General features: G+C 43.3%; 1 protein-coding gene across 3 annotated transcripts in view; it reads left to right on the top strand.

Annotated features, from left to right (window-relative positions):
• CCDC6 (coiled-coil domain containing 6) overlaps positions 1-9,228 on the top strand; it is a 105,868-nt gene extending 96,640 nt beyond the window's left edge. Inside the window, exons 8-9 of one of the 3 annotated variants that reach the window (XR_004323941.1) lie at positions 3,742-3,867; positions 4,899-9,228. Coding sequence is in view for 1 of the 3 variants with exons in the window: in XM_032491463.1 (XP_032347354.1) it covers positions 3,751-3,867; positions 4,899-5,093 (312 nt within the window). In the remaining 2 variants the exon portion in view is untranslated. Of the gene's footprint in view, positions 1-3,741; positions 3,868-4,898 lie in introns of those variants that run through there. The other 2 variants (XM_032491463.1, XM_032491462.1) reach the window with 2 other exon arrangements.
• Positions 9,229-16,635: the final 7,407 nt, after the last annotated feature.

Raw genomic sequence — 16,635 nt, 5'->3', positions numbered from 1 at the left:
TCACAGGTTACCCAGCAATAAAAAGAAATTAGCTTAATACGCATAGTAACTTGGATGGATCCCAGGGGTGTTTTGATGAATGAAAAACTAACCTCAAGGGGTTATAGACTACGTGATTTCATTTCTGTAACGTTCTCAAAGTAACAAAGTGACAGTGATGGAGAATAGATCAGTCGCTGCCAGAGGTTAGGGTTAGAGGGAAGGTGTGACTGTTAAAAGGACTAACACAGGGGAGTTTCTTTGTGGTGATGTGATAGTTCTGTATCCTGATTGTGGTGGTAATTACTTGCCTCTACACATGCGGTGAAATTACATTGAACTGTACACATGCGCGCACCACACATGGCACACACACACACAGTACGTTAGAAACTAATGAAATCCCAATACAGCCTGCACCTTAGTCACTAGTATGAGACCAATGTCAATTTCCTGGCTTTTGACCATATGCTGTGGCTCTGTAAGCTGTCGCTGGGGGAATCTGGGTGAAGGGTATGCAGGGACCCTGTAATATTTTTGCAACTTCTTGTGAATCATAAACGATTTCAAAATAAAAGGTTATGATAAAATTAAGTTACAATGTTTAAAAGGCTAAATAATTTTAAAAAGAGACTCAAAGAAGAAAGCCGTGCCAGCTGGGAGGGCTTTTGAGCTGGGCCTTGAAGGAGCAGTTTAGCGAGCTGGAACTTACTGAGCCCTCACTTTGTGCCAGGCCCTCATTTTATCCTCACAGCAACTTAGGAGGGCACTGTGATAATCCCGTTTTACAGTTGAGGGGTCTTCTGTCCACTGTCACTCAGCGCCATGAGGTAAAACTAGAGTCCGAGATGACTGTGACAGTCAGCTCTAGATTCTGGGCTCTTTACTCCTTCAAAGGCTGAGTGAGGTCCTGGTGGACAGGGGAGAAGGAGGGACCAGGTCCTGTGATAAAGAGAAGACAACAGGCAAAGGGCAGAATCAAGATCGGTAAGTTTACTATGGTTCTTCTCCCCGCCCAGGAGCCCTGCTCCCCATAGATCTCATTCATCTGATTTGGGGTCAGGCGAGGGCTTCGATACGCGGTACTGCGAACAACTAATCTAGACCAAACCCAGATAGTTTGGAGCCAAATGCAAGCCTTTCTAATAGCCTAAGAGGGATTTTTTTTTTTTTTTTTAATTTAGGTCGGCAATAGGAAGTCTTTGAAGATTCTTGATTAGCAGTTTAACACATTCATAATTAGCCTTGTAATTTTGGACAATAGGCTTAATTTTATTATTGCTTTTTAAAATTACAGATTGAACCCCGTGAGCTTCTCTATCTGGGGATAAGGATTCACTTTCAAAGCCTTTCTCCTAAATGTCATCATTTTCATAAGAAAGTGAAATTAGGGTTGTATTCCCCTAAGGCTGTTTAAAGAAAATCTCTTCTCTCCCCCGGCTGAACAAAGTCCTTGTGATACAAACAAAAATCACAGTAAATGACCACTTAGCTCCCAAAGACTTGTGTTTTACCCTGGACCTCCATTTCGTAAATGGGAACCCAAAATCCACAGTTGGAAATGGAAATAGGTCAGATAGAAAGCAGCTCTAGGTGACAGTCAAACCAAGAAATAGAGGGGAGAGTGTAGCTCAGTGGTAGAGTGCATGCTTGGCATGCACAAGGTCCTGGGTTCGATCCTCGGGACTGCCACTAAAAAAAAATAAATAAATAAAAATAAACTTAATTGCCTCCCCCACCCTAAAAAAAAAAAACTTAAACTGCAAAAAAACAAGAAATAAAATCCTTAACATGAGCTGTTGAGGGCACAGACAAGTTCTGGGACAGGACAACTGAAGGTAGAAGGGGCACTTGTGGCATATATATGGCTTTTGTTTCCTTCATTGAATATCCTGAAGTTGCCAGGTTCTCACTGGTGCTTTTTATTTGCCTTTGTGGCTGTTAAACACACACACACACACACACCCCCACACACACAGTGGTTGTGTCTCATTATTACCACTGTATCTTTTCACACTTTCCCTTTTCTTCCATCTGATTTTTACTTCTTTACTCTATTTTTTCCACTTTATTCTCATTTCTTCTCACGTCTTCTGCTGCTTTTGTACATCTCAGTTGGACTCTTGTCACGGCTTGACTTTGTTTTTTTTGTTTTGTTTTGTTTTAAGTTGAGATAAGAACGCTTAGCATGAGATCTACCGTCGTAACAAACTGTTAACCACAATGCAGCATTGTTAAGTAGGCCCAGTGTTGTGCAGCAGATCTCTAGAACTTACTCTCATATAATTGAACCTCTGTGCCCATTGAACAGCAATCCCCTGTTTCCTCCCCTCCAGCCCCTGGCAGCTACCATTATGCTCTCTGCTTTTGTGTGTTTGACCGAGACACCTCATGTAAGCGGTATCATGCAGTATTTGTCCTTCGGGGACTGGCTTCTGTTAATTAGCATGAAGTCCTCCAGGTCATCCGTGTTCTCTTTGAAAAGAATTTTCTTCTTTTTAGAGGTCGAATAATGTTCCATTGCATGTATATACCATGTTTTCTTCATCCACTCATCTGTTGATGAGCATTTAGGTTGTTTCTACATCTTGGTTATTGTGGATTATGTTTCAGTGAGCATGTGGGTACAGATTTCTTTTCAAGATCCTGATTTCAGTTCTTTTGGATAAATATCCAGAAGTGGGATTGCTGGATCATATGGTAATTCTACTTTTAATTTTTTGAGGAACTTCCATACTGTTTTCCACAGTCGCTGCACCAATTTGCATTCCCACCGGCAGAGCACGGGGTTCCCATTTCTCTGCATCCTCATCAACACTTACCTTTTCTTTTCCCTGATGAGTAGTTGATTAGTGATGTTGAACATCTTTTCTTGTACATATTGGCTGTTTGTATGTCTTTAGAGAAATACCCTTTTTTAAAAGTTTTTTTGGGGGGGTAATTAGGCTTATATATTTATTTTTTTTAATGGAGGTACTGGGGATTGAACCTAGGACCTTGTGCGTGCTAAGCATGTACTCTACCACTGTGCTATACCCTCCCCCCTGGAGAAATGTCTATTTAAGTCCTTTTAAAATTAGATTCTTTGGTTATTTGCTGTTGAGTTGTAGGGGTTCCTTATATGTTTTGGATACTAAGCCCTTTTCTGATATGTGGTCTGTAAATATTTTCTCCCATTCCATAGATTACCTTTCTGTTGATTCTTTCCTTTGCTGAGCAGAAGCTTCTCAGTATGATGTAATCCCGCTTGTCTGTTTTTGCTCTTGTACCTGTGCTTTTGGTGTCCTATCTAAGAAATCATTGCCAAGACCAATGTCATAAATGTCCCCTGTGCTTCCTTCTAGGAGTTTTAAGGTTTCAGGTCTTATGTTTAGGTCTTTAATCCATTTTGAGTTGATGTTTGTGTGTGGTGTAAGATAGGAGTCCAGTTTCACTCTTTTGCATGTGGATCTCCAGTTTTCTCAGCACCATTTGTTGAAGAGACTGTCCTTTCCCTGTTGCTGTATTCTTGGCACCTTCATTGAAGACCATTTGACCATTTGTGTGAGGGCTTATTTCTGGGCTGTCTATTTGTTCCAGGGCTTGGCTGTTCCATCCCTTGTTATCCATCCAGCAGGCCATTGGGTGAGCCCACTGCTTCTCTCATCTGTTTTCATTTTTGTGGGTAACTAAGAACTTCTGCATTTTACAGCCTCCTAGATGCTTGAAGACTCCAGATAATTGAGTTTGAAATAATACATACAAATTGTTTTTCTATTTCAGGTCTCTCAGTATGCAAGTCACACAGTTGGTTTCACACCACCAACTTCACTGACTAGAGCTGGAATGTCTTATTACAATTCTCCAGGTCTTCACGTGCAGCATATGGGAGCATCCCATGGTATCACAGTGAGTATCCCCAGGGCAGGAAGCAGCACTGATGGTGGCAGCAACCGGTCCTCCGTGGGAGGCCAGCATTGATGTCCTTGGACATGCACCTTTCTTCCCTCCTGCTGTCAGTTCACCTTAAACTTCTAGACACCTCCCAGCAGTCTGATACTGCATTCTGGTGCTGAAACTAAAATCCTTCCCAGGACGCAGAACTTCACCTTCACTTTCTGTGAAAAATTGCCCTTTGTGAAACATAATTTGAACTCTGGCCAATGCCTCAACTGAACTCTGGCCAGCTCCTTGCCATAATGAATTATTGTTGGTTGCCATAATGTCTAAAATATTTATTGTCTGCACCTTCACAGTTCACTGACCCTAAATATTCTTCCTGAAATTAGACTTATTTGAAGTTTAACTCAGAATTTTCTTTCCTGGAATTAGAAGGAATCTTAAGAGCATCTGGTTAAAACTCTGTTCAGGGGAGTGTTTTCTGTAGAGCTGGTTGTTTAGTTGACTTACCGAGCAATTGGACTTGTAGCTTATAGGGGTTTGAGTGCAGGGTAGAATTGAGGTAGAATTGATGAGGGAATCTTGAAAAGAACTCTCCTGTAAAAGCACGGAAGCAAAAGGAAGATATTTCTGAAGTAGTTTCGCTGGTTTGATGAGCTTTACGTAAAAGTGGGAACATTTTTGGTTGAGCTACAGCTTTCAGGATGTTGAACACTTGTTTGAGTGATAGAAGGAACTGGGGGTATAAAATGGACAGAAGAAATTTAAGGGGAGGACGTGACCATGGTTTTTTAATTTTAGGATGGTCTCGTTAAGGGTTTGGTCAATGCCACTTTCATAGCTCTTTCTAGGTGTAAGTGTAAACTCTGCCTCGTCTAAGTTTTCATTACCAGCTCGGAAACTCGCAGTGGCGGACAAGCGCATCGCCAGCGTTGTGTCTTTGCTGGTCCGCGCCGCCCCAGCCGCTGCTCCGGCACAGGCTGCGGGCGAAGCGAGCCGTCTGCACGCAGACTGACCTGCTGTTCCTGTCCTCTCTGCAGAGGCCTTCACCGCGGAGAAGCAACAGCCCTGACAAATTCAAACGGCCCACGCCGCCTCCGTCTCCCAACACACAGACCCCGGTCCAGCCACCGCCGCCTCCACCGCCGCCGCCCATGCAGCCCACGGTCCCCTCGGCAGCCACCTCGCAGCCCGCCCCCTCGCAACATTCGGTGCACCCCTCCTCCCAGCCTTAATGCATGTGCTTGGTCCGACTCTCGCGTTGGGACTCGTGCAGTGGAGCCGTCTCCTCTACGCCAAAGGCTTCCTCCCCTGGCATATTTGGATCTGACTTATTTGCACTGAGGTTACCTAGGCTTCACTCTTCATTGTGTTGTAAACGTTTGTCGGAGACGCAGCCAGTGTTGTGGGTCTACAACACTAACCAGACGACTCTTTCCATCGGTGTTTTACTTGAATCTACATGTACGTCCATTCCCTGGCTGGAACATCGGCTATCCTGTATTTGGTAGTTCAGCAGCAGTGTGCAATTTTCGCTTGGCCCCAGAGCTTCATTTTCCTGGCTTTTAGGTTTGTGAAATAAAAAGGGATATCTTTTTTTATATTTTTTCCCATGAATTTGCAGAAAATTACGGAGCTGTTATTGCCCTCTCCCCCATTATAATGGTGTTTACCAAACATACCAGTAATTCAGCACTACAGTTCAGACCTTTGAAAATCGAGCTTTCAGTGTAGAATGGGAAGTCAGAGGGGTCAGTGCCCAAGACAGTATATTGTTTAATAGAGCTTTCTGCAGATACACTTTGTATAGATTATTTTCAGTGTATATCGACATCCATGCCTCTGGTAAAACAGCCCAAGGCAATGGATCACGTGGCTGTACCTTTTCCACATACATGGGGCGGATGATGATTGTATATCAAGGTGTGAGTCTCTCTTTATCCTGGATTTAATCTACCAGACTGGCCCCTCTCACGTGAGTCGATAAATGTTGGCCTGCCCACCAGTGGTTGCGGTGGCTGATGAGAACGTGCTGTTTGATTTCTGCTTGCAGAGGGCAATGTGTTGTAACAAAAACAGCTATTTTCCCTTTCCGGTGTTTATTTGTGTTCCCCTAAAATAGAGTTCAGACAAATATTTTAAAGGTGCAAAATACTATTTGAAACGAACATTATAGGAATATCTTGGCATAATGGCCAACAAAATACTTTATTGCTTGGCAGAAAAGAGAAGAGGTGTAGAGGAAAGTAGCACATTAGCATTGAGGACTGCTTATTTCGCCCAGTAAAAGCAAGTGCAGTGTACAAAGAAGTATATTCTGAATACATTATTTCCATTCATTTAGCACAAATAAATCATTTGGTTTCACTTTAAAGTGGAACATGGTGAGTCACTCTTTTCTTAACTCTCGCAACATCTTTATTTTTGCTTTTCAGCAGTTGCTGTTTTGTACTTTGGTAGTAAAGTGATTTTTACCACCTGTGTTTGCATATTTATATATGCTGTGGACAAAAAAATAACTTACTAGAGAATGTATATTTTATGATGAGAATGTGTATCTGTTGGATATAATCAGAGAACTGAAAATTAATTTATCCGTCACTTTTAAGAGTCCCTGTTTTGTGACAACCATCTCCAACAGCTAGCTTTTTACTGAACACACTCCTAAGCATAAGGAACCATGACATTGTAGATATTTAATGTTGTACAGTAGAGGAACCTCCATTTTTTGCCTTCAAGTGCATATTTAAGAGTTACAGAATGAAGAGAAGGCTTGTTGGGTAATAGTGTTGGACTAGCATCTCAAGAACTTGAGAGTAAAAGCAGCAGTAGGAGTGTTCACCCCTTGCAGCTTACACCCCTGAACTGAGAACATCTCTCCTCAATTGTTGGGAAGAAATTGTAGATCTATATCAATGTTTATTTATAATGTGTAATATACATAATCATAGTACAGTTCTCAAATACAGGGAAGAGGTTTGGCATTTAATTATTGAGGCTTGAGGTTTTTAATTTGAGCAGACAGGGTCATATCCAACCTGGGGATTTTACCAACAGCTCACTGTCTCCCTCCACCCACCCCCTTGGTACATGGCCATTCTGAGGAATTCTGAGAGCAGGCAGACAGACAGATGTTGCCTTCACGGTACAGTTCTCAGTTTTCCTTACAGGAGAAATATGGTATATGTTTACAAGAATCTTAGGAGATTGTAGATTTCAGTGCTTTTAGATAGTGTCTTACACTCACCCAAGTGATGTAACCATCATCCCTCCGCTTGCTGGCTATTTAGTTACTTCCCGAAAGCACAAAAGTCAAAACATTGCCATATGGTGGTGACTGAAAAAGCACTTGGAGTGAGCAAACAGTTCCTGATAAACGCCTTTTAGAGACAGGTTTTTGACATCCGGACTTCTGCAGAAATGTAGTGCTGGTTTCCCTAGACTAGTCATTTCATTTCAAAATAAAACACAGCTCCTTCAAACAGCACTTTGTTGCCATAAATCCAGTTGCCTCTCCCGGCCGACATTTGGAATTGATAGAACAAACACTACTATTTTGAATTGCAGCTGTCTCACGTCCTGTTAGTTTTATGACCCCGTGTGGAGCCTGTCACACTTGGGCTGTCCCTGCTAGAGCAGTTTCTTGGCAATTGTTTAGCCCCCAGGGACCTCTTAGGTTCAGATCCCAAACCCACAGGGGCTCTTACCCATAGAAGCTGATTTACCTTGGGCGCTTCTCCTGGGCCTAAATGTGGTTCCTGCTGTTTGCATTGCCCACCCGCCAAGGGTAGCCCTGGACTGACTCCCAGAGGCCCCCGAAGGCAGGTGGGAGCAACAGCAGGTTCAGTGGCTTCATTTTCCTGTCTGGCTGACAGAGACCCTCAGCTACCACTGTGCTGCTAATAGGATAAATACGCCAGATCACCACGCCTTTATACAAAACCAGATTACTTTCCCTGATACCTGACGCCTCTCTGGGCTCTGATTGCTCTCTCTCATCAAGCATGCTGGCATTCTAGACAGAATTATAGAAATTTGGCAGATGGCAGAATTATTTAAGATTTAATTGGACTCGATCCTCTGTTAACTGAAAGGAGTTTCAAATTCTGAGCTCCTGAGAGACTGACCACAATCATGAAATGAATGTGCGACCAGAACGTGGCTTTGACACCAAGTGCTGCTGACCCTTTGTAATTGGCTTCTGATTTGACCGGAGAGAATTCATAATGTGAATGTCTTGTTAACTGTTCCACTGTAGGAAAATAGACTACGTATTGCCCTTTGTTAGGTAGACATGAACTTCTCCTGCACGAAGCCTTGCTTGTAGAGGACGCCCCCAGTAAGGCAAGAAAAAGCATAGTAACTTGTGCTTTGAGAGCTCAATATTTTTATCTCATCAGTACAGAAGAAATATTTCTATGTAACTTGATCTTCTGTCTAGTACTTATAGATAACCAACACTGAAAACTTTGTAGTGATGACTACCAAAGAAATACATAGTAAAACAACCATTTATTTCCAAATTATTAAAGAGCCAGCCATTGACGCTGCTACGTGAGTTCCATGCTCAAGAGCCATTATAAGAGATTAAGGGGTTTTTAGGTTTTGGGGGTTTTTTTGTTTGTTTATTTGGGTTTTTTTTTTTCCAGTTTTTTCTCTTTTCTCTTTACTTTTTTTTTTTTTTTTTTTTTTTGGTAAAACATACACACACAGCTGTTTGCATAAAATTATGGGGAGCATTTTTCTGAATGCTCAGCAGTCATGGTTAACTGCCAAGCCCTGGTTGCCTCTTGTAGGCAATGAAAGGAATCCTATGTTCATGATAGTGTGGGTGCTGTGTGTGTGCACGTGTGTGTGTGTGTGTGCATTCATGCCTTAACTCGGGTTACTGCTCAACTTCAGTTCTTGACTTAGTCTGCACTGTCATCTGGATTGTATTGTACATCTCGATCTGAACTTCATCCTGGCAAAAACAAAGTTGCAGGCACAACAGTGTAAGAATGCCTTCCTCCAGAAGAGGATTGGATCAGGTTGACCCTGAGCCTTCTTTGGACTTTATTTGGAACTAGGCATGGAAAGCAAAAGTGGACTGTCACGTGGAAGGACGCCAGCGAGGAAGAGAGGAGAGCCGAGTGCTAGCGTGTCTTTTGCCTCCACATATCTGTGCACACTGTACGTCGTTCATGATAGCTTGTCTACAACTTGACTAGGTTGGAGTTCTGGTAATAGTGGCAATCTTGACATTCTTGGTCAGAGTTTAGAGAGATGTAAGACTTCCAATTCATGTCTTATTTACTTCTTTATGTTGATTAGTCTTTGATACGTGTGCTGAATCAGAAACCTAAATAAAGATAATTTTTTAAAATGAAACTCTTGAGCCTTAAACCCTCTCTCTTTCCTTCTGATCTTTGAGTTGGAAAATGAACATTGTTTCCAGTTGCTTCTGACAGACGTACAACTGAATCCTAAAGGCTGCCTTAGAAAGGGAACTTAAGAAGTGGACCCCAAAGGGGCTGGTACCGCTCTGTTTCTTCATCAGGATGCTGTTACATGGATGTATCGAGTTTTTAAAAATTCCTGGCACTGTATGTTTATGATTGGCACACCGTTTCAAAGCTGTGTTGTGTTTCTATTGAAAACCATAAAAATAGAATATTGTGAAAAGGAAAGGAAAATCACACTCCTTGCTAAAATGTTACATATAAACAGATACACGTGTATATGCACGCACACACGTGTGTAGTCAGGCTTTGGAAATTGTTTGGTGTGTTAGCTTATTCTTACATCTTTACTATCTGTATGATCTTCCCTTCCTACCTGTAGGAAGCATGTTTTTAGAATCAGTTTTCAGTTTGAGTACCAGCTTCCTTCACTGGCTCAGTGACTTAACCTCCCTGGAACTCAAGTTCCTTAGCTGTAAAAGTAATATATACTTTGCTAAGATGAGAAAATTGAGATGAAACCTCTAGTGCAGTCCTTCACACACCCAGTAAGACACAGACACATCCTTTCCATGTCTCTTCATCTAGGAAGAAAGTTACAATGAATATTTGGAGTGTTGTTTTATACATGTTTGGGAGGATGTAGCTTAGCCAGCTGTATTTTAGTAAGCCCCCAGCAGTCAGTCCACATTCTGGAGGGAAGAGCACAGAACTTAAAGCCGGATCTTGTCTTGGTGGCATAGTTTTCAAGAACCTGGCTGCAGTACCATCTTAGGAGAACACACTATTGAAATCTAGGTCCTTTTATGTATGAAAGTACTAAATAAACCTTGAGTGAGTCTTGACTCACTCTGGCTTAAGCAAGATCTCATATTAACTACTAGTTAATGAAAAGAGCTTTTAATTTGGTTCATCATTTGGTGAATTGACCAAAATCTCAAAATGCCTCTTTCCTTATGCCTGTGAAGTTTTAGTTGTAATTTGATGAAAATGTTGACTAAGAAATTACCCAGGACCTCTGAATTCAGGGCTTGTCTTCATCTGCCAGTTTCAATCTGTGTAATGGGGATAGCCATTCTTATTTCAGGTAGAATTTGAAGAAAACGGTATTTAAAACAAAGTGCTTTAACAATGTGTAAGTTGTAAAGATTTAAGGGGCATGTGCCCTACTTTTTTTTCTTTTAATACTTTTAGGGGCTGTGCATCCAATGATGCTTCTACAGTTGAAACAGTTGGCTCAGAATTGTTTTATGTTTATGTAAAACTCAGGTAAATCTGGGTCCTTGTTTTAACATACAGACTGTTGAAAAATACCTGGGGAGATGCAGTCGTATTCAGTCACTAATGTCTAAGTAAGACCCAGCCTTTTTAACATTGTTTTTAGAAATAGAGGAAGAAGTCAGTTCGTAGTAAATTATGGTTCGTGTCAAATGTTTATGCCAACATGAAAGACTGAATTCCTGCCCCTCAAAGTTTGATTATTCTGTCTTACATATGGCTTCTCATTCCATAGCACATTGAATGCTATTGAACTAAATGTATTTAGATCTTTTTCTAAAGATCTTATTTTCTGATACACTACTAATGATGAAGTGCAGCTTTGGTTACTAATTATCTCAAAAAGAGATTTTAGTAATTAATCTGAAAATTTTTCATCTTAAAATCAAAAAAAGGAAAAGCCAGACTCAGAAGTTAAACAGATGATAGAATTACTAGACAAGGATGCGAAAACAGCCGTTAGACATTCTCTGTGTGTTCAAGAAGGCAGGACACATGGGTATGATGAGAAAAATGAAACATAAGAAAGACCCCAGTTGAACTTCTAGAAACAAAACATGCAATATCTGAACTATGTAAAACAAAAAACTCATTTTCAGTCTTTTGTGGATTTATATTTGTGCTCCTTAATAAAATGTTCCTTTGACAGGCCACTCCTGAAATTCAGGTTAAGCCCAGTTAGCATACATTTCTCCCACCCGCTCTCCCCGGGGATAGCTTTATCTGGGTTCTGATGAACTGCTGCTGGGAGGTTATTAACCTTGGGGACAGACTGACTACTCTAATTCATCACTTTAATGTTGGACAGGAAGCCTCAAGTTTCAAGTAGCCAGGGACAGTAGTAAGTGTCCTGTGTGTTCAGGGCTGGTCTAAGTCCAGTTTTCTGGGCTTCAGGTTTCCTTACCTATAAAATAAGAATGAGAACGTGTTGAGTCCAAGCTCATTCTGCTCGCTGCATGACAGGCCAATAAATCAAGAGACGAGATGCTGGGGCAAGAAACAGTGATTTTATTCAGAAATCCAGCATGTTGAGAGGATGGTGAACTAATGTCCCAGAGAACATCTTACCTGAGGTAGAAGTCAGGCTTCTTTATACTAAAAGGGAAAGGAGGGTGGTTGGTTGGTGCAAACTTTTTAGTGCAGGAATCCTTTGTTCTTACAGCTATCCGTGTAGGTCTAGTCACAATATTACTGTAAACCTCCAACAAGACAAATGTTATTCTCTCTTCTGCACCCTTTTTGTCTCTATATGAATGGAAAAGTGTTACACCTTTAAAGGTCAGAGCCTTGAGAATGGGCTATATGTGTGTTTCAGACCGTAGACAGCATTCTTTTTACAAAAGGTGCAGAGCCAGCATGACTCAGCACAGGCAAGAGCCCACAAGGGTTAGAGCTAAAGGAACAGACTTGACTCCGACATGGAGTCAGGTTTGTTCTCTGTGGCAAATGGGGTTGTTGGGATCCAGTGAACGCTGTTAAAATTTAGAGAGTGTAAGATTCTTCATATTGTATCTTCTTAACTATTTCTAATGTCACTTCTTTCATTCTACAAATATTTTAAAAATACGAATTGTGTATGGCACAGGGAAGGCAGTGGAGGACAAGAATCCCGCAGTTCCTTCTCTTTTGGCTTTTCCTGTTTACAAGTGTGGTAGTGCTGTGACCGGGGAAACAGCACAGTGGCATCCCACAGCACTGGAAGAGAGGAAGGGTCAGAGAAGACTTCCCAAGGAACGTGGGAACTGGGTGAAGAGTGGGACAGAAGAAACAGCACATGCGGGAACCTGGCGGTAAGAGTGTGATCTGAGTGGTAACTGCTTAGGTCCCCTGAAAGCAAACTGAGACAAGAACTTGGGTGCTTTTACTTGGGAGGTGAGTCCAGGAAGCGGAATGAGAAATAGGGACCAGTGTAGAGAGTGTGGATAAACCTGTTAGTACTGCGGGCAGTTGGTATTCAGTTGGGCTGGGTCTCCCCAAGGACTGATGTAGAATGTGTCTCAGTATTGTCTCATCAGAGGACAGGAATGCTGTCCTGTTCACCAACTTTTCTCACCTATGAGGTGAAGGTGCCCCTGGAGGGAATGACTCCCACATTTGGATTTTCTGGATTATGCCTCAGGCTTCCTGGAAAGCCTGAGACATTAAAGCCAAGAGTGGCTGCTTCATGGTTGTGTTTGTTTGTTTAGCACTTAATCTGCAGTTCTGAAAATCCTGTCTGAGAATGGGTGTGCTTATATCATGGTGCTGAAATGGTGACGTTTTGAAATTCAGAAGTAATGTTACATCCGAGTGGAATGCTTATTTATAAACTCCCGGTGCTTAATAATCAGGATGCAGGGATATGTACATGTACAACCAACACATAAGGGAGAAAATTTACATCAGCAATAACAAGTGTCTAAAAACCTGCTCCAGCCCCCGAATAACCGTAGGATTCCATTCACACCAGTTGTTTCGATCAAACTTCTTCGTCAGGTCACCTTGTAGGCAGTGGTATGTTCAGACACTGAGACACGTTCAGATACCGCTGTCCAGGATCTTGTGATCAGAACTGTAACAGAATAGACAGCTGCTTGTGTGATGTGACTTAATATATTGGACAGGTTCCCTCAATCAAAAGTATCCGGTCCTCACTCCCCCTGACCCCATCCCCCACCTCCTAGGTGCTGGAATTCCTATAGTCTACCATAATCATTTCCAGGCGGGTTTGTTTGGGGCCATGGTAAATAGCTGGGATGTACTTCAATTAGAAGGATTCTTTAATGAGGCAGAATCTGTCAGTTACAAATTCTATGGAAAGTCCCAGTCGTGTAAGACCACACGTCGCCCCCCCAAAATAGAACACTGATATTGAACACGTAACACTCTCTGTAAAACATGGCAATGCTTTCTGCTTAGGGGAACCATATTTTAATCCACTTAAGGCCTTCTGCGGGTATTGAAGAACCAGAGCTCAGCCTGCAGGGTATTCTCAGTTCTCTTCAATGTCTTGTGTTCACCAACTCCTCACTGATGTCCTAAAGGACATAGAAAAGAAATTTGTACCATTTGTTGAAACCAAAACCTGGGCAGATGACCTTGTTTCTCAAGACAACAGAACTGTGCCCCATGCTCAAAATGACCTTCCTGCGATGTCCTTTTGTCCCTGAATTTTCACACCATCACCCAAGCCCCAGTAATAGTTTCCTCTTTAACCTATTGTGTATTTTCATCACCCACAATGAATGAGTTTCGTCATTCTCTTTTGTATCCAGGCACCTCCCTCCACCTCCACTGGGTAGCCACTGATCTGTTCACTGTCCCTGTGGTGGCCATCCCGTTTTCGATGAGGGATGCTGACAAGGTGGGTGAGTGTTTGAGGTGGAATTAGGTGGGCCAAGGGGGTGTGATGTGTCAGATTTTCTACATGTGGCCTGGGGACCAGACACCTTTCACCATCATTTGGTTTGGTCTGAAGTAGTCATGAAAAAAATTTTTTCCCAAAGGTGGACAAATGTAATGTGTTTTATTTTCCTTTTTCTTTTCCCCCAGCTTTATTGAGAAATAACTGACATAACATGGTATAAGTTTAGGATGTACAATATACACACACACACACGTATGTATGTGTATCGAAATGATTACCACGATAAGGTTAATACATCCATCACCTCACACAGTTACAATTTATGAAAATTTGAAATAACTTTTAATTTAAAATAATGGAGATTTTTAATTCTAAAAAATCCAGATTTCTAATTTCTCTTAAAAAAAAGTCTCAGCAAGGCATCGCCCCTCCATTGCTCAGTCAGCCGGGTCCTGGCAGTAGCTGTGCCGGGGAGCAGAGGACACCTGCCCACTGTCAGAGCTGCAGTGGTCCCGCTGCCCAGCACACAAGTTCCTACAGTGTGGTCCCTGCAGGCCTGTGAGTCTGTGAACCCCTGGCATCGGGTACTTGAGGAATGAAGGAAGTTTGAGACGGCTGGAGCTTGTGTGCGTGCAGGAGAGAGAGAGAAGGGGGAAAAGGTAGGAGAGTGAGTGAGAGGTGACAGCTGAAGGCCTGTTAGGAGAGGGGCCTACCCCAGGAGCTCCCACACGTCCAGCTTGTGAGAAGAAGGTGGTCTGCAGACACACAAGGGACTGTGGGAAATCAGTCTTTCTCGTGAGCCTCTTGGGGAAGGTCGGCCAAGAGTTGAGGTGGGATTAAAGTGCCCCTGAATTCTCCGAGCTGTGGTGCCGCCTGACTTGCCCCTTGCCCTCCCCAGAGTCAACAGACCGCATGGTCTCAGCAGGCTGAGAGGAGGACGTGCCCGCGGGGTGACAGTTGGAGGCGAGATGAGTCAGACAGGAGTGCGGATAAGCACTTAACAGTCTGCTCTCTGGGAGAATAAGCCTTGGTTTGTCCTGCTCACCAATTTTCATGGTGGAAATACTCCCCACCTTGGCCAATTTCAAGCCACCGATGTGAAGTCCCTGAACTTGGAGAGAAAGGGGCAGCAGTGACAGCGCTATACGGCGTTTCTACCACACAGACACATCAGGTGTACGTGGCCTTGAATACATAATTGGAGTAAAATGTAGTAAAATAATTAGGAAGAGGGGTGGTTTGAGTATTTATTACCCGTGTTTTTAACATAATCACTTGTTATTTTATATAATTAGATTTTTATAGTATCCATACTTAACAACCAGCTCACAAAATTCCTGGAAATGTAACAGTCGACTCCCTTGAGCTTTTTGACCTTGTTCTAGGATACTTCTGGGCCAAGGGTCAGTGGAGGCTCCTGTTTCAGGGCCCCTGGTGTTTACATGTCCCACTGCAAAGGCGGTGGTGACAGAAGGGAAAGTGATTTATCTGGGGGCCCTCAAACCCCAAGCGCAGGTGCAGGCTCCCAGCAAGGCTGGGTCTGGACTTGGCAGAGGACAAAGGGTTGAGGATGGGACTCCGTCAGGACTCTCAAGGCAGCTGAGGCAGCAGCCCTGGAAGGAAGGGTCCCGTGACTGCTGCTCTGACCCAGACACGCCTCGGGCCTGCTCAGGCGTCACAGTCCCTGCGATCACAGTTACTACACCCGACTCGACCTTTACCTCCCCTCCCCAGCATCCTAGTTTCAGCCAGGATGGAAAGTCAGAACTTCATTCTGCAGAAGCAGGGGCGTTACCGGGGGGCTGAGAAGCTCTGCAGTGGGGTGGTTTCTCCCTTGAGTGTCCTTGATGGTAGGCAGTCTGCACTAGACTGGCTGCCCCTAGTCCCCATTCCTCTTTGTCTGGGTCGGGACTGTAAACTGAGTAAGACTCATAAAGTTTAAGTAACTTGCCCAGAATCACACAGTAAGTGGCCGGGCCAGACCGTCTGGCTCCAGAATGTGCTCTTAACTACTTGGGGGGAAAGAAATGTGGTTACAGGGTGGATGTATCACCGGGGGGCAGGCCTCACAGACTTAGGGAATTCCAGCACAGTGGTCATTGGCAGCAGCCACAAAGTCCTTGGGAAGATGCTGGGGATATAGTGGCATAGAAGGAGGGCGGGTGGTTCAGCTTGGAGGGAAGGGAAGTCTGTGAGCATTTGGAGAGGTGCCCAGTTCATCTGCATGTTCACGTGGGTGTTGGCAGACTGTGCTCTCAGAAGCAAAGAGACCTCCTCTCTCTGCACCCAGTCCAGCACCAGAGACCAGGGCCACCTGGATCAAAGAGGAAATGGATGCAACACCCTCTGGACAGTTGCTGTTAAAGAATTACTGTTCATTTCTTTCCAGCTATGATAATGGTATTATGTGGCTATTTCCTTTTTTTTTTAAATGGTTTTAATTTTAGCCAAAATCTATTTGCCTGAGAACCTGGGCCCCAGATCCATGAGAAATACCAGGACCCTGGAATGAAAGTGCTGGAGAAGGCCACAGAGAGGAAAATCCATCCCGGGAAGATTCCAGGTTTACCTTGAGACCTTTCTCATCACTTTAGGCAGATTACGTAGTTAGGGGAGCTTTGCCCTTAAACATGAGTTCAGAGGCTTACTCAGCAGAGCCATTAGGGATAGGGTTTCCTGAGAGGTCACAAGTTATGGCTGCAGAAGGGCAGA

Source organism: Camelus ferus, chromosome 11 (assembly GCF_009834535.1).
Source record: "Camelus ferus isolate YT-003-E chromosome 11, BCGSAC_Cfer_1.0, whole genome shotgun sequence".
NCBI lineage: Eukaryota > Metazoa > Chordata > Mammalia > Artiodactyla > Camelidae > Camelus > Camelus ferus.
The sequence above is the reverse complement of the archived record's forward strand: the minus strand, read 5'-3'. Positions and strand labels throughout refer to the sequence as shown.